The sequence below is a fragment of the Colossoma macropomum genome, unplaced genomic scaffold, assembly GCF_904425465.1.
Source record: "Colossoma macropomum unplaced genomic scaffold, Colossoma_macropomum, whole genome shotgun sequence".
NCBI classification, from domain to species: Eukaryota; Metazoa; Chordata; class Actinopteri; order Characiformes; family Serrasalmidae; genus Colossoma; species Colossoma macropomum.
Window position 1 is genome coordinate 18,966,756 of NW_023494793.1, and position 19,102 is coordinate 18,985,857.

Genomic DNA, 19,102 nt, shown 5'->3' on the forward strand with positions numbered 1-19,102 from the left:
GAAATACTGCACACAACTGTATATACACCTACTCAACCTACAGCAGTTTAGCCCCGCCCATTTATGTTGAAGTTATAAGGAGTGTTTTGGGTCTGAGTTGTTTTCTGGTAGAAGCCATGGTACATGGCAGCCAATCACAACATAGATCATTTACGTAAGTCTGTCTTAAAAGCAAAAACAGCCAAAACCAGCCTGTTTAATTCTGTTTAATTTGATAAAGCCTGTTTCATTTAATAAAGAAAGGTTGGAAAATAGTCATGTAAAATTGAATTGTGGCTGTTTTTGATATACAAACCCACAGATATTTTGTAAGTGAACCTCAGGGAAATATATTAAATGAGAGGAAAATGGAGGAAATGGGCCTTTTAAGATTAATAACTGAATAATAAACTTGCTACCCTTGAGAATGGTTTCAGAACTGTGTGGCGTCGCCACAGAAAGGTTTGGCCAGCCTGTATCTGCTGGTAGTTTGTGACGCTGTTAGCCTCGTATGGCTGCTGTTGCATCAGGTCAGGCACTTACCATTGCAGTGGGGGCAGGATTTTCCATTCCTCACCACAGGTCTGCAGACAGCCACTGTTCTGTTTACAGGGCAGGTCATATGGCACTAGTGGCTGTGTTGCCTTATAGAGTAAGATATGCATCTGAGTGTCTTCAGCGCATTATTGCTGAGGAGGTTTACTCTGTGTGGCTCTGTGAGTGTGTGTGAGTGAGTGCTTTGCACCTGGGTGTCTTCAGTGCATTATTACTGAGGAGGTTTACTCTCTGAGTAGTCACATGCATGTGTGTGGTTTGCACCTGGGTGTTCTAAGTGCATTATTGCTGAGATGGTTTACACACTGAAGGGTCTGGGGGATTGCAAAGTGTGTCATCTGTCTGTGTAACGTCTTTTGATCTGAGCTTCTTTTTTAAACTCTCCCTGAACTGAAAACAACAAATAAACATTTTATCATTTGCATAATTTCTTATTTCATGCTAACTTGTAGACCGTACTTCTTGTATGAATGACAGTTTTGTAGGGCAAAATATCACTATGTGCTCACAAGGCCATGGCTCATATTTTCAACAGGAACAGATCTACCATCCACTCAGAGCGTTTATACCCTGTGCTATCAGGGAAATAAAAGACCTCAGCCATCATCCACTCCAAATCTGTCAGTATGACTGAACCATACCAGCACACAAGCCTCCAGAGGCTGGACACATGTAAGCTTTCCAAAGGAAGCAGCATCTGAAATATGAGCTTAAAAGCTGACATAACTGTTACCTGAATTTCAAATATTTGAATTATACTAATATGATATTTTCAACTGTATGTCATTAATTCAGATTTCTAACAATGACATTTTTGTTTTGAATTTGCTAAGGGGTTAAATTTACTGTTTAAAACAGTTTTCAGATTCAAAAAATGAATATACATAAATACAGATCTCTCAGATTCAAATATCAGAAATACAAATTCCACACAAATTAGACCAAAAGTGAGGCACTTAGGTTCCACAGAGAAAACTTCATGTTGTCAGAGAGCTCAAATTCAGCCTTTAACCAATCACAGAGCTGCCTCACAGCTGCCAATTACAGAGCTGTCTCACAATTGCCAATCACTCAGCCATTTCAAAACCAGCGATCACAGAGACATCTCACAACAAGCCAATCGCAGAGCTGTTTCACAACCCGCCAATCACAGAGCTGTTTCACAACCAGCCAGTCACAGAGCTGTCTAACAACTAGCCAATCACAGAGCCATCTCAAAACCACCAATCACAGAGCTGTCTAACAACCACCAATCACAGAGCTGTCTCACAACTGCCTATCACAAAGCCGTCTCACGACTGCCAATCATAGAGCCATCTCACCACCACTAATCACAGAAAGATTTCACAACTGCCAATCACAGAGCCATCTCACCAACACCAATCACAGAGCCATTTCACCACCAGCCAATCACAGAGCCATCTCACAACTGCCAATCACAGAGCCGTCTCAGAACTGCCAATCATAGAGCCGTCTCACAACTGCCAATCACAGAGCCGTCTCACAATCGTCAATCACAGAGCCGTTTCACCACTGGCAATCACAAAACAATTTCACAACTGCCAATCACAGAGCTGTCTCACAGCTGCCAATCACAGAGCTGTCTCACAACCAGCCAATCACAGAGCTGCCCTACAACCAGCCAAACACAGTGCCGTCTCACAACCAGCCAATCACAGAGCCGCCTCGCAACCAGCCAAGCACAGTGCCATCTCACAACCAGCCAATCACAGAGCCACCTCGTAACCAGCCAATCACAGAGCTGCCTCGTAACCAGCCAATCACAGTGCTGTCTCACAACTGCCAATCACAGAGCCACCTCACAACCAGCCAGTCACAGAGCTGTCTCACAACTAGAGAATCACTTTTGAGTGTGTGTAGATTCTGTTCTTACTTAAGAACGTATCCCAAATAAGACAACACTGGTAAAAACTGCACGAGTGGGTTTTAAGATGAAATTTCTTCTTAAGAATGGTTAGTGAATGAGACCTATCATTTTTCCAGGAATAGCACTTATTCTAAGAATTGTCCTTAAAAGAAAATTTGAGGAAGACATTAAGAACATTTTAAAAGGGTTTCTTTTAACAGCAATTTATCTTAATTGTTTATTTGATCTAAAGTCTGAGAAATGAGCACACATTTAAGAAGAAACCGTCCCCTGCTTCACACTAGTTTCACACCCTCCATATTCGGGCTGAAAGAATAATCTTTTTTTATCGAAATCACAATTTAAAACAGTGCAATTTTCAAACTGCAGGAGCTGCAATTTTTAAAACCTACAGCCTACATTATCAAAAATGTCTTAGGTTTTAAGTGGGGAAAGTTAATCTTAAATGACACAGAGCCTGTGAACTGCTGGTAGATATGTTAGGCCAATCAGATCCAACCAAACCTCTATGTGTTGTGATGTCACAGCCACAACTTACCGGCAGTGTTGCACACTACAGTACAGGGTCAAGGGTCAAGCCTCAAGTGAGAAAAGGTGGATATCCTGGTCTTTTTAAAAAAAAACAGGCCTGAACCCTAATTTATAGAAAACAAATGCAGTTTAAAGCACAGTTGCAATATTAGTATCACAATTAGATATTTTCCCCAAATTGTTTATTATAAGGATAAACCTTCTTTCAGCTCGTGTTTGAGGCTCTGTCTGACATTGTTATAGAAGGTCTCTCAACAGTATGTCGTTTGAGACCTAAATGCAAACTTTTTAAAAGTAAAGTCGACACAAAACAGGCTTTGCAATTTGCATAAACTTTAGTAAATCAAGCAGAATATGTATATGCATATGTACACATGTACACACATCACATGTAATATCTCCAGCCACTATTTTTGTGATCATATCATGTTTAGTGTGTCCCTCCCTCAAAGCCATATGCATGAGAAAGAGAAGCTCATTTTGTGTTTAAACATGAACACAGCCCATGAACTCTGTGTTTAGGCTCGTGGGCTGGTTTTGTACATAACACATGGGAAGAATGCTGAAATTGATGCAAGAGGCTCAGTACATCAGGCCCTCTGAATGACTGTTTACACCTCAACAACTGAATTATGCAGAAATCTTGACAAATGATTGAATTGGTTGAATTCAATGGTTGAATTCCCCTTCAATCATAATCATAAACCTGATGTGTTGAGTCATGCATGATATCTCTCAGCAGTCAAACTGTATAGTGAACTGCAAAATAAGTCCAGCTTTTCCTAACAAAGCCTGGAGGGCTGTGCTGAACGTCCTTCCAACAACCTTCATAAACAGATGACATCTTTCAACACAGCTGAGGTTTTAAATCTTTGATCACTTGCGGTCATATGAATATCATCTGAGCTGGCATATGGTTGATTGACTCCTGAGTCGTGTGTGTGTCTCTTAGGAGGGTGTGTGTGTGTGTGTGTGTGTGTGTGTGTGTGTGAGATATAGCCCTGCTGCCAGGCTGGATAAATGAGACTGAGTGACGCAGCTGTGATGTCTGTATCAAAGGTTACTATTCAAAGCCCAGAGGAACATTGTGTCTGTGTCTGCTGCATATAGTGTGAAAAAACACTGTCAGTCAATGCAATTGAAGTGCTGCTATTATGTGATCATGTGTCAGTTTAAGAAGTTTGATGTAAGCACTGACTGAGAGTTCAAGTCAGCAGTATGTTGGCAGTGATGGGAAACAAAAGAAGGAACATATTAGAGGCCTGGGCCTGTCTCAAGAAGCAGGATTTCTTGATTAACCAGCTTTAACCTCATAAAATCCCAGGTTTATTACATACTAAAGCCTATTACTCACTAACTGCAGGGACTTGAGCTGGCACACTGGTTAAGCTATGCTTAGGTTATAAAAGTGTGCGAAAAAACTTGGGGCCTCCAGTGGGCCCTTGGACAATCATGGCTGAGCTTCTGACCAATCAGTGACTGATGGAGATGGATCCCTCTGGTCACTTTTTTCTTTCACAATGTTTTTGGCGTGAATCACGTGAAGAATATCACTTCTTTAGCAGAGAAAGCAAATCGTACTAGATATTAAGAATATAGTACATAAGTGTGTTAGTACTCATATGAGTAAAAAAAAAGCAGTTTTTACTCATATAAGTACTAACACAGTGGTAGTGGCAGCAATTGTGTTTCTTTTTACCATTATAAATGATCACTTTCTACTTTGTATTTACATAGATTTCTTGTTTTTTCTTTGGAAAAAAAGAAACAGCCCAAAATGTTTTAGAAGAAAGTCTGGTTCAATTGACTTACATTAAAAGTAAAGTAGGTTTTTTCCTTTTCCTGTAAAATTGGCATTTTGGAGGTTTTCTTCTGACAACAGCGATATATATACATTATACTTATATTTATATAATTATATTTAAATGTAATTCAATGTGACCGGTAGTTTTAAGTGTAAATAAAGTTCATTTGACTGACTAAACTACTAAGTTTCCTGACCATCAGATAGCTTATCTAACAGAATGTAACACACAGATTGTTGTTTTGTTAACTTTCTATTTGTTGTTCAGTTAACTCACAAATTTAGGTCAGGCATAGATAATTTAAAATTAAAATGCAAAATGTGGATATTTAAGTTTTTATAACTAAATATTTTACATTTCGAGTACTGAGGCAGACTAGTGCTGGACTAGCTAAAATTAATATTTTAAAGCAAGATTTTTCAAATTCTTTGTTCTGGTTACAAAAACGCATTGCAAATTTCAGTTGGATGAAGTGTGATTAAGCTGAAAAAGAAAAAAAAGGTTTTCTTTGGGATGTTACCTTACAGTACCCTGCATGTACTTCTCTGCCATGAATGAATAAAAGAACATACATCTTATGCTGAAAGCTCATTGTAGAACTATCGAAGCACATTAAAGGCATTAAAAAGACATCACCACTCTGTTTTGACTCTGTTAAGTTTCTCTAGAATGATGCATTTCATGTCAAACCACTCTGAGTGACTTCTTGCATCTTAACGATTTGTGTGAAAATGTTAAAAAATGGTGGAATTCTCCTTTAAGCATATCACTGTTATCGGAGGAAAACCTCGTATCTCCATTTTTGTTGTTTTTCAGTTTTTGACATAATTTGAAAATGCCTGTTACCCTTTGCATTTTATGTAAATTTAATGGTGAATGGACCAAAAGAAACGGCCCACAATGACTAGGAAAAAAGTCTGGTTCGATTGACTTACATTAAAAGTAAAGCAGGTTTTTTCCTTCTCCTGTAAAGTTACCATTTTGGAGATAAAAGGATTTGTTCTGCCAATAGCGATATGTAGATCTGCATTTCATTGACTCAAAAATGCCCTTGTACAGACATGTTTGGAAATGAAAGAGGAAATTCATGCTTTTCAAAGATGTTTGAAATACAGAGAATGTAGTAATACGGCCCAACTTGTCACAGTAGCCAAAACAACATTATCCAATTTTACAATTTAACTTAGTGCAGCAGCGACTTTTCACTCGGAATACGGAATTATCTGCCTGAAATAATGGCTCCATTTTAAGCTGGGTGAATCAGAATTGCTAAAAGCTTCTGTGGTCCTTGCTTAAAGCCTAAGAGTGTGAATGCGTCCTGATTAGACTGTGATTTATTTGAAGGTCATGGGCTGAAAAACAGTGCCTAATATTACTTCAATGAAGGGGATTAAATGGGTAGGAAATTTCTTGGGGGAATGCACTCATCTGAGTACAACAAACAACACAGTTATATGCCCCCTTTAGGTAGTCTTCACACACTCTTAATGTGAGGGAGAACACGATGTGGATACTTTTGAGTTATTGTAAATGTAAAAGTGTGGCAGAAGAGATTTTCTATGATGGATTTCAGTTCCTGTGTCCTCTATACACAGATTGGTGGCTGTGAGTGAAGTAAATACATAATATAACTGTTCACAGTAGTGGCAGATTTAGTTAGATTTGCCTGACACAGGTTACAGCAGTTTAGCACTACAAGGCTGTTTTTCAAGTCCTCAAAGAAAGGAGGCTAGAATGTCATCAAATTTCACTCTACAACACATTGAAATTAGGTTTGATTTGATGCTAGATTTAAAGAGTTGAGCTTCCGTTAAACTGTCAGACTATTTGATGCATGCTGAAAGTACAGGTCAAGATAACAAATAGTTTAATGCTCTGGTGTACATTTAGTCTAAATGTAGACAGTCAGGCAAGATATGTTTGAAGTCTGATGCAACATACTGCTGTCTATTTTTATAGATCTATAGGTCTATCATACATAGGGCAACTATCCAAGTAATCTTAGCCAAAGTGGGCATCTGTTAGCTGTAGTATCAAAATGTAAAAAGATGTGGTCACACATCATGTGTCTTGGAGGAAACTTGCGCAGGAACTGGGTAGGACTGGGTAGGACTGTGTGCTGGTGAAAAATAGAGTCATGAGCCCCGACTTGATCTTGTACAGAGAATACACATCTGGGGACAACTTCTTCAACTTTTGGTGCTGGATTGTGGAAAATTGCACTGCTAATAAGGAAGCAGCCTGCTAAATCCCACCCTCAAATTCCCTGATCTGGAGTACAATTAATGATAAGAGCAAAGCAAGCTTGCTACTGACACGTTATCACTAGTGAACAGATCTGTTTTTCAAGAGGTAATGATACTTTTTACTGCATGTAAAATGTTCTTTGCCCACTCTACTCTCACATCTACTTGTGTAATTGGAAGTGTTTCGGGTAACCATTCACTTGTGATAAGTTACGTTGCATCCATTTGATAACAACAGGCTTGTTGTCTGGTGGACAATGTTGACGAGTGCACCATCACTCCACTACTTTGTTTCTTTCGCAAGACATTGAATTGGTTTAGAAATTTCACACTTAGTTTTTTCACTCCCTAATAAGCCTACTTTCCCATCCACATTTAGCCCAAAATTTCTCATGGTTGTCCTCAGACACTGCCACTATGAGATCAAATATGGCCCCTCGAGACTAGAGTGAGACCTATCGAATGAGTGGACATAACAACATTAGGGAGATTCTATTGGAAAAAAGCCAACAATGTTTCAGTGTTTCATACAATGTCAAAAACTACATAAGGAAGTCTATTTGAGATTACTTAACAACTCAAGATGGTTTGGTGCAAGTGTGTGATTTGTGCATGCAGTTTGCACTACACCAGGGGTTCTTAATCTTTCAGAGTGCACTCTTTTTTTAGGGTTAAAAATCATTTGCATGAAAATGATTTTCTATTATATAGAGCACCACTCTTACACCTGGTTCCCACCTGGAACCAAGTCAGTGCAACACTGAGGGAGATGAAGAGGCAGGATTCAAGTTCATAGTTTTATAGAAATCCATAGCAAATAAGAATCCACAAAAGTAATGAAACAAAGAAAGAACACTAAAGATAAAAACAATTTCCCGGAAAGAAATCAAAAGACAAAGGGGTATTATGGAAACCAATATACAACAGGGTAAACAAAACATCGAGCAAAAACAAACAACTAGGGGTATAAATATACAGAGAACAAACAGAAAACACTTGGGGGTAATGAGAAGGTGGGGCTACAGACAAGAGGCAGGTAAGACAGATAACAAGGAGGTAGGACATGGGAGGAGACAGGAACAAAAACAAAAGTACATGGCTAGACACAGACAAAGACAAGGGCAGGGCAAGACAAGGTGTTACAGTTAGGACACCTAAAGGGGATAAGAACCTCTGCACTGTACTAATTGATAGGCTTTGAGCTTCCATTACTTCGTAGCTATATAAGTCTCCACTGACAGAACTAAGAAGCAAACTTTGGAAACCAAACTGTGTCCACCTATATTTGCAGTGAGGAGAAAATTACAAATTGTGAGGGAGGGTTAATTTCTGTGAGTTAAAGAATGGATTCGAGGCATTTGTTTAGTGTTAGCACTGGTGCATTATGATGCCTGAGTTGTGACCTTGAATATTGTTCTGTTCCCTGTTTCCAACTTACTTTTCTGCTGGCTTAGAAATGCCTTCAGTCTAAAAACTGCTATGGATCAGAATCTGATGTCTAAGTCTTAGATATGTGAAAGCAGCAGGGCTGATCACTAGGTCAACACAATGCTGATAATGACGTCCTCTGAGGTGCAGGTTTGGGATGTGTGTCCATAAAGCTTTCCCTGATCTGATAATGGGATGTGGGTCACAGTAGGAGACTTCAAGTCTTCAAGCAGAGAGGACAGCCGCACGCTCACTGCCAGCCCACCACACATTAAAGGACCAAGTCCATTATAAGGAATATAAGGGAGAATTTCTTGTAATGGAATTCTTTGTAGGTGTTTGAAGATGGAAGGAAAAGGCTTGTGGGTCAAACACAACTGGTGGCATAATATTGACATTTGGGCATGGACATGCTGGTGACTTTATCCTGTTATTACACTCACTGCCAGATCCTCATTCAGGGATGCAGGAAGGCATTTTAAGCTGAGGTGCTGAGATTTTAAGAATGGACACAATGACATGATACTAAATGCTATGGCAAGTCTCTGTAAATGTGGTGGTAGAAATAACTGTCATATGACAAGGGACGCTCACTGATCCAAGGGCATTTTATAGGGTTTGTTTGGCACATATTTTGTGGATAGTTGGCACAAGTTAATTAACATTTAATAGAAACAGTGAGATAGGACAGCGCCACATTCAGTTGTGTTATTTAGTATGCTGTTTATTGTATGTGTGCAGTGTATAATATAAAATTATATGTTTGAGACAATAGTCCTACAGGACAGGGTGCCATCCAAGCCTACCTACATCAGGAACTCTCTTCACTACATATTACTTCATGTAAATGATATAAGATGTATACATGTAATTAAACTGAATATGTTGAATATTTGTAAAACATTTCTATAATGTATTTACTCAGGGAGATAATTTCTTGTTTAAACACAGAAAAATGAAAAATGTATCCTCACCTTAACAAAATGGATGAATGTTGGTCAAGAGGGCAATTATTTTTGTGTTACATTTTTTGTGAGAGCTCTTCCTACTGACCCAGAAGTTAACACAGCATCATCCAAAACCTGTACCAACCCACCTCATTCTGCCCTACACAAACTGGGGTGCTTTGTGAAATACTCAACATTTTAACCCTTTAAATGGTCAGGGCCCACCTGTGGTTTTATTACACACTTCTATGATCAAGAACAGCTCAGCCAGTTTTCACCAAAGTCCATGTAGTTACTGAATAATAAGCCTTAGTATGTAATAAGTCTGGGATTTGAATGGGTTAATTTAACAGGAATAATAACCACCAGTTTAATTTCAACCGTAATATGATGGACAACGTAAGCAGTGTACAAATTCAATGACATTTCTATTTAGTAAGAAAAAATGCACAATGCTTTTGGATTGAAACATTGTAGCTTCTTAGTTCGACAACTAGCTATTCATTTTATGGATGGAAGAGTGCATTCTCACTGGCCCTGTGATGGACTGGCAACCTGTCCAGGATGTTTCCTGCCATCTGCCCAATGATAGGCTTCAGCACCCCTCCACAACCCAGAAGGATAAGCGGCTTAGAAAATGTGTGTGTGTGTGTGTGTGTGTGTGTGTGTGTGTGTGTGTGTATTCTTACTGTCAGGTCAGCATCAGTGGGCAAAGAATTATGCAAAGTATTGAATTTTCAATTAGTGCAATTAATGTCTTACATTTCTAACATGTTGTGTACTTGTGTTTTAACCTTCTGGGGTCCACGAATGTGCCTGCACATCAAATTCAATGGTCCCTGAACGATGAGATTGTACGTGACTCACCTGCAGACTTATGAGGCTATGAAGAGGGGTTGAGATACACATATGGTTGCCACCACAGCCCTGTAAAATTCCTGGACACTCAGCCTTGATTTTTTTCCCAAAGGTTAGTGAATGGGCAGCTATGCTCACAGTGCAGTGAGAAATAGAGAAATAAATGACAGTTCAGCTACTTAACCTGATCTTCTCAATTATCACTTTGCAATGATGCTAATGCCTAAGCATGTCACCAGCAGTGCACAATTCCCAAACAGTTGTCCCTACTTAGAGAGTAATCTGAACTAATCAAATCTATTCTTGTATGCAAATGATCTGGATAAAAAGAAAAAGCAATACTAGCATATGGATTCAATTTATTTAAACAGAATCAATTTATTCCTGGACAGGCAACCAAAAACCTGGACAATCCAGAGAAATTGACAGGTGGCAACCCTAAATACACATCTGCTTTTCACTATGTGTAATTGGTGGATTTGTGTGTCCATCTACATTTTGTGTGAAACTAACCAATGCACTCAGGGAATCACTAGAATTTACCCATCATGTCAGTAACACTTCATTCTTCATTCAGTCAACATTGGAGACACATGAAATGGCATGCAAAGAGTTTACAGCTGCTGAAGTTGCTGCAGTGGTTTTGGAAAGTAGTGATGATAATGGAGTATTTTGATATGAAACATATGGGTTATGTTATATGCAAGTGCCTTTAAAGGCTAATTTAAGAAGACAGGCAAAAATTGAGAAAATGCCCTTAGACCCCAGAGGGTTAAGGATCAAAGCTGTTGAATATAGGAGGGTTTTTGACATTTGTCCCTGCTGACACTGGGGCTAATATTAACTAGCTAATCAGAAGGATCACTCTATTCTCTTTCATTAGCAACAGCTGGAAGGCTAATGGTAGCTAGCTGATCAGGAGGATCACTCTATTCTCTTCCATTAGGAATAGCTGTAGGCCTAACGCTATCTAGCTGATCAGGAGGATCACTGCTCTCTTTCATTAGGAACAGCTGTTGTAAGGCTAGCATTAGCTAGCTGATCAGGAGGATCACTCTGCTCTCTTTCATTAGGAATCGCTGTAGTATGCCTAATGTTAGTTAGCTGATCAGGAGGATCACTGCTCTCTTTTATTAGAAATCGTTGTTGTAGGCCTAATGTTAGCTGGCTGATCAGAAGGATCACTCTGCTCTTTTTCATTAGGAATAGCTGTTGTAAGGCTAACAGCTAGTTACTCAAGATCACTGTTTAGCTGCCTTTTGTTGGGCTGAGGATGATGGGGTGGTCAGTGTTCTTAAGGCCCAACTGGTAGAAACCACACAACCAATGGGTTCTGGTTCTTGTTCGTTTTAGTTCAGTTTGACTCTTGAACTCTTAAAATACTCTTGAGCAGTATTAATAAATTACAATTTTTGCAGGTTTCAAACTACAGGCAAGTAAATGCATTCAATAAATTGTGTCAACCACAAATGGCAAAAAAGTGATAGGCTAATAGTGATTTTTTAAAAAATGTTAAGCATTAACAAAGAAAAATGCAAACTCCACTTTACCTCATGTATACATACTACATACTATACTTAAGCTCTTTTTTTAACTGTTGCGGTTGATAAATACTGAATACCAAAAGTCAATGCAGCACCCTGGATTCTCCTGTTCCTGGCATCATTGCAAAAGCTCTCAAGGTCTTAGCATGTTGGATTGTCAGTCATTATGTGTTCTACGCTGCCTGTTAGCAAGAACCTTTATGTGGAATCAGAGATGGTGAAGTGTGATTGATTGCAGCAGGGAATGTTCCGGTTCAGCGTCTGTTCGCAGCTGTGCAATTTTTTGTTTCACTTGAATGAATTGGGGTGAGCATATGCCGTCTTTAGACGTGCCATAATGCCAGCTGATACAACTGGCTGGAAGGCCAGGCTAGTTGGCGCTGGTTCAGGATCAGGTATAGAGGGCCTTCTACTCCTGGAGCATGAAAGCGCCTGCTGTGGTTACTGGTCCGGGGTCATTAGTATTCCTCAGGACCTTCAGCAGCGGTGCAGGCCCCTGCAGTCCCTGCTGAATTAATTAAAGTTTATATTGCTCAGTGGAGCAGTGAATATGTGGGTACCCAAACAAAAGGCTTCACCTCATGCACAGTTATACTTGCATAGTTAGCCACCACAAACTCCTCTTCCTTACGCTCTGCCAGATAATTGCCCTGGCCTCATGCAGCAAGCCAAGCAAGGTTGATGAACATCACTTAAAAAGCACACAGAGGTGGCATTAAAGTAATCATACTTGAACTGGAGACAGAAGGTAGAATGGCACTGATTGTTTTCTTTCATGCACTGGTTCACATATGGAGCGTGATGGTATTGGTTTATAATTCCAGAATGTCCATTTATTTCATCACCCTTAGCTTTACACATGCACACACACAAAAACACACTGACAAGCATGACTTATTTATCCTCTCTTTGCTGTATCAGTAGTAGTATTTTGTTATTGCGCCCTGCTCATTGTTTTAAAGAAAAAGAGCAGCAGCATCACCCCAGCTCCAATGTTAAAATGCTATAAAACTATCTAAAGGTTATAGGGATAGGCTGTAGGGCTTTAAAATCATTGCATTAAATCGTAAGCCCTGTAGCCGCCTTATTGTGTCAAAACCGTGCATTTCTAGTCCAATCATGAAAATGGTTTAAAATGCAAACCCTCATTTTTCCCAAATTTCTGCATGATTAAATTGTTAATGTATAAAAAAGAAATAAGAATGGTCTGATGTGAAAGGTGCCAGTCTAGAGAAACTCACTGGCTTAGAATTGTTCAGAGTGATAATATAAACTATACGTCTGAAGTGGTTAAAAAGCTCTTACATGAAGTTATTACATGAAATTATTACGATGTGTTGCCTGACGATTCAAGATGGCTTTGAGAAAATGTTTTGGCCTAAAACATACAACCTACTTAAAATCTATCTATTTATCTATCTATCTATCTATCTATTTATGTGTGTATACATATCTATGTCTTACCTACACACACACACACACACACACACACATATATACATATATATATATATATATATATATATATATATATATATATATGTGTGTGTGTGTGTGTGTAGGTAAGACATAGATATGTATACACACATAAATAGATATATATATATATATATATATATAGTTTTGTGATAGAAACAGTTAAGTTTCACATCAAACCACTTTGAACGACTTTGTTTACATCTCAACGACTGAGTTATGCAGAAATTTTGAAAAATCGGTGGAATTCCCCTTTAAAGCTTATGCTGGAACACGTCTTCCTTATAAGCCCCTCGTCGCTTTATGCGAGCCTGCTTTAGTCGAGGAATGTCAAACGACGTTTTAAACATGTTAAGCGTCCAGAGGTCTGGGCGTTCCGGCGGCGCTGCGATAATCGACTGTGAAAATGGACTTTAATGTCGCTGCACATCCAGAAGGGCTCCACTAAAGCCGGAGAGGCTGCAGAGTGAAAGCGAGTGAAAGCGAGCGGATGCTGCCTCGGTGCGTCTGGCGCGAATCCGGCTGCACGAGCACCGCGCGTGGCACGTAGAGAGGGAGAGAGAGAGGAGAGAGAGAGAGAGAGAGAGAGAGAGAGAGAGAGAGAGAGAGAAGTGGGTAAGGGAAAAAAGAGACCCCCACCGCTGTCTATCATGTGAGCATATTCCGCGGGAAGCCGCTGGAAGAACTGGAGCCGGAGCGCTGAGGGAGCCGCCGCTGTCCGTCAGCACACAGACACTCCATTCAGCCGCTCGGACATCAGAGAAGAAAGAGGACGAAGAGAAAAGTGAAAGATTCCCATCTGTCGACGCCTTAAATATCGCGACTTTAGTTCGTTTTCCGGTACAACAGTACAACGTCGGCGCAGTTTAGCCTGTGATTCAGTTTATTTTCTTGTTACTTACCGGCTGTTTACTTGTTTTTTCCTTTAATAGCTAGTTTGAAAAAGCGGAGCGACCACTTTACCGGAGAGTCAACAGCGTGGAGATGTCCTTTCTATAGCTTATCCATTTTTCACGGGTAAGTGACGAGGAGCTCTTCGGTTCCCATACAGTAAAACACTGTGTTCTGTTTTGACTGTTTTTGGATGGAATAAGACTCTCAGTTTGTAGCACGAGGTTACGCGCTTTCTTTATTTATACCGTCTGACTTTTCTTGCTTCTTTATTTGTGAAATGTAGTCCAGCTTGTTACACTCTGACAGAAATGTACCCGGCTGTGTTTCTGTGGTCGTCTTTAGGGTTCTTTAGTCAGAGCCCCCTGATCAACAGGTACGGTAACGGTAACAGCCTAGCCTTCTTTACAGCAGCTCATTATGGGCACCGTCTAGTTCAATTAAGCTCTATTTAAAAATCTTGGTTGAAGTCTAAATTAGCTGTAAAACTCATTTCTTTGCAATGCAGCTCACATTTTGTTCAGTTTCAGGGTCTGTGGTGATGTTGCAGTCATTACAGGCTATAAATACGAGACACAGAAGTCGTATGTTGTTAAATTGTGTGATGTTTCAAGGCTAGCCATGTATTTTTCTACAAGTTTAGGAAAATGTTGTGTGCTTATGGCTGATAGGAGACATATAGCATTTAATAGAAAACATCAAGGTTCTTTATGGAGGTCACTCAATAGGACGTCCGCTAGCAGGTATCATTCTGATAAGAATGTCTTAATCATGCGTTTTATATAAGTAGTCTGTAAATTATGTCATATGTTAAATTATATTTTTAGATGTATAACAGTTCTGGATACTGTGTCAAACTCACTGTGTCAGTCCTTCAAGTTAATTTGTTTACCACTGACTCTGAGAAACAACTTTGTTTTAAAAATCTTAGTTGCTGTTTCTCCTTTATATCAATTTTTTTTCTCCCTGGTCTTCCTCACTTCCCCAACTCCTTCTGCATTTCTCACCTTCTCCTCTCTGTCTGTTGGTCTGTCCTTTCTGTCCTCCTCATGTCCCCTCTCCCTTCATCTTCTACTCATTGCATCCTTTCTCACTTGCCTCAGCTCCGATCTCACCCCCCCCCATCCGCTGTCCTCCCTCGCTCTCGTCTCCTATTCTCTCTGTTCCTCCTCTGTCCCTAGCTTCTCTCATCCCACTCCCACTACTGTGTATCCTCCCCCTTTCTCTCCACTGCATTCTTTTTCTGTATATGCTTCCTTTCTTCCTTCAGATCTTCTTCTCTGTCTCTTTCTCTCATTCCCCACTGATTCTTTCTACCTCCTTTTTCACCATAGATGGTGTCTGAGCTGAAGTCAAGCTGGTTGTGAAGGTGTTTGACCTGCTCCCCTCGCCCCCAGACGGAGTGACCATGGCTGCGGGTGTAGCGGCCTGGCTTCCCTTCGCCCGGGCAGCGGCCATCGGCTGGATGCCCGTGGCCAACCTGCCCATGCCCTGTGGCGCCAACCGACAAGAACAAGTGCCAGGATGAACTCATCATCCTTAATGTCAGTGGCCGGCGCTTCCAGACCTGGAGGAACACCCTGGACCGCTATCCTGACACCCTTCTGGGCAGCTCTGAGAAAGAGTTCTTCTTCAACGAAGAGACACGAGAGTACTTCTTTGACCGTGACCCGGATGTGTTCCGGAGCATCCTGAACTTCTACCGTACGGGCAAGCTGCACTTCCCACGCTATGAGTGCATCACGGCTTATGACGAGGAGCTGGCCTTCTTTGGGATCATACCTGAGATCATCAGCGACTGCTGCTATGAAGAGTACAAGGACCGTAAGCGGGAGAACGCTGAGCGCCTAATGGATGATCTGGAGGACAGCAAGGACAGCAAGTTGCCCAACATGACCTTCCGTGAGACCATGTGGCGGGCCTTTGAGAACCCACACACCAGCACTATGGCTCTTGTGTTCTACTACGTCACTGGCTTCTTCATCGCAGTGTCAGTCATCACCAACGTGGTGGAGACAGTCCCGTGTGGCTCCATGCCCAACCAGCGGGACATCCCATGCGGTGAGCGCTACACAGTGGCCTTCTTCTGCATGGACACGGCGTGCGTCATGATCTTCACTGTGGAGTACCTGCTACGCCTGTTTGCTGCGCCCAGCCGGTACCGCTTTATGCGGAGCGTGATGAGCATCATCGACGTGGTGGCCATTCTGCCCTACTACATTGGCCTTGTCATGACCAACAACGAGGATGTGAGCGGAGCCTTCGTCACACTACGTGTCTTCCGCGTCTTTCGCATCTTCAAGTTCTCACGCCACTCGCAGGGCCTGCGCATCCTGGGCTACACGCTGAAGAGCTGCGCCTCCGAGCTCGGCTTCCTCCTCTTCTCCCTCACCATGGCCATCATCATTTTCGCCACCGTCATGTTCTACGCTGAGAAAGGCTCCACCTCCAGCAAGTTCACCAGCATCCCAGCCTCTTTCTGGTACACCATAGTCACCATGACAACCCTGGGGTGAGTTATACATCACATTTTGGCTTGAGGTTTCTTCTTTTTCTGATTTCAGGATGTTTAATAGATTCAGTCCACCAATATAACCTGAAATATCTAACCTGTTAGTGTCTTCCTTCGCCTACGTTTAATAATAATTTCCTAGTCCAGAGGATCAAAGCCTGGCTTTTTTTCGTGGACTTGTCTATAAAGTAATGATGAGTAAAGAATGATCTATAAAGGCGAGATGTATGAGAGGTGGGTCTATTAGGACAGCCTATGAGCATCAACCGTGCTGTCTTTCAGATGCATTGACTGTATGGATGACCTTGATATTCAGCTGCCCTTCACTCTGTTGATTTTATGCCTTATCTTTTTATGTGAACTTTGAAGGCTTTATCCAACTAGCACCTCCGTTTGAGTGTAAAATATCAATATTCTTGACGTAGAGACATGCCAGTGTCACACAGCTGTGAGTTTGTATTTAACTTGTTGCCTTTGGGCTGACTTTATTTATTGTCAATGATCTGCCAATTAATATTTAAAGTGGGGTGAAACAAGCCAAGGGCCATGCTCATGCAAATCTTTCACATTAAGACAAGCAGCAGGAACAACTCAATAACTCTTTATGGCACAGTATGTTCTGCTTTATGGCCTATGCCTCTTAGTGGCCCAGCACAGAAAAGAATAAAAGAGGGAGAGAGACAGACAGAGAGACTCCCAGATCCGCTCAGGTGGATGATTGGTTTTACGAGGTAGTGCTGGATTAATTAAGATTATTGGTTTATGAATGATTAATTGAGATGATTGGTTCTATGAGTGAGTGGGGGAGTCATGACAGATTATTGCTTCCTTTGGAATGCCGTAGCTGTAAAAATCATAACTGGGTCATTAGCTGTGTGCGTGTGTGTGTGTGAAGTTGCAGCCTGGGTGTCTTTGGTGTGGATGGCTATTAGGCAGGTTTTGCAGAGTCACAGTGACAAGTTGGTTTAAAATAAAACAAGCTCAGGGCTTCTACTGACAGTTTCTTGTTCATTTTTTGTATCTTATCTCTTGTTTTGGTGTCTTCTATGTTGTCATTTCCTGTCATTCCCTGTTTAAGCCTCTTATTTGTCTGATTGGCTTTTTGTGATATTAATAATCCCTGTGACTGTGGGATGTTCTCACCGATCTGTACTCTTGTATTCTCATGATTGGCTCTGGTGCCTGTTTGTCTCCAAAATGACTTGTTTTAAATACCATAAACTCTGGGTGTTTGCACAGGAGTCCTTGCTAGTTCATGAGAACTGACCCTCTTTGTGTGTGCGTGTGGCTCCCCTCATCAATAAAACACACTTTAGGGGTGTGTCGGTGTGACTAACGATGCGCTCCATGGCATCTGCTGACTAATGTAAACCATCACAACATTTACAAGCCCACTGACGTCACAGTAACAGAGAAAGAGAGAAGCTTGTGGTGGGTTTGCCTCCTGTTTGAGAGAATGGTGTGTGTGTGTGTTTGTGTGTGTGTGTATGTGTTAAGGGTGCACAATATATAGACTGCTCATGTATTATTTGCAGACAAGTGGGTAAATGTATTATTATTGTCAGTCTAATATTAGAATTACAGTTGATAATTACAAGCTATAACTTGTGCTCCCCATTTGTGCTCACAACACTGAGGCACATATAGTCACTATTGTGTTGGCTCAAAAGGTCCTTACTGAACTCACATAGACGTTTGATTGCCAGTTCAGGCAGGAATGGCATTGCTATATCAATAGGCCTGTCTTGATAATGAAATTTTAGCTGATGATTAATTACCATGTAAATTATTGCGATTAACAATTAAATTGTCTCTGCTGTTCATTGTATGTGACTATTAAAGTACAAGCCTAAGGCACTCAAATTAGCTATTTTGCTTCATATCTGTCGATATGTAGTCGATCCCAACTTATGACAGATGCAGCTCAAGCTCAGATAAACCAACATTACTCACCACTGCCCTCTAAAGATATTATATCGCCAGTCAGAATTCAGAACTTGTTGTTTTTGTAAGACCCACAACGTATTTCAATATATGCATTTTCTGCTTTCTTTTTTTTACATACATTTTCCTCAAACCAATGGATAAAAATTTACCTGCTCACATTCAGATTCTGTTTGTTGTGATGTAGACATATGATGGTGGAAGTGTACAACTGTGGAAATGAATTGTGATCAGCTCAAATAATCAAGATCATGCAATTATTTAATAATTGTGACAAGGCTGTATGTCAATAAGAGTCCTTAGGCAAGACTCCAAATGCTACATTTCCTTACCATTGTAACTCACTCTGGGTAATAGCTTCTGCTAAATATGTATAGGTTTATGATAAGTGACATCTAATTTCAGTGTGTCATATTTGTGAAATTTATATAAAATTAATCAGTAATCCATCTTTTATCCAGAGGCAAACTGAGAAGCCCTCCCAGGCAGTTAGTTCCA

General features: G+C 40.7%; 1 protein-coding gene across 1 annotated transcript in view; it reads left to right on the plus strand.

The window, feature by feature from the left end:
- The first annotated feature begins 13,942 nt into the window (after nt 1-13,942).
- kcnd3 (potassium voltage-gated channel, Shal-related subfamily, member 3) overlaps nt 13,943-19,102 on the plus strand; it is a 165,823-nt gene continuing 160,663 nt past the window's right edge. The window contains 3 exon segments of the mRNA XM_036578721.1: nt 13,943-14,274; nt 15,483-15,637; nt 15,639-16,660. Coding sequence (XP_036434614.1) covers nt 15,557-15,637; nt 15,639-16,660 — 1,103 coding nt within the window. The 5' untranslated portion in view covers nt 13,943-14,274; nt 15,483-15,556.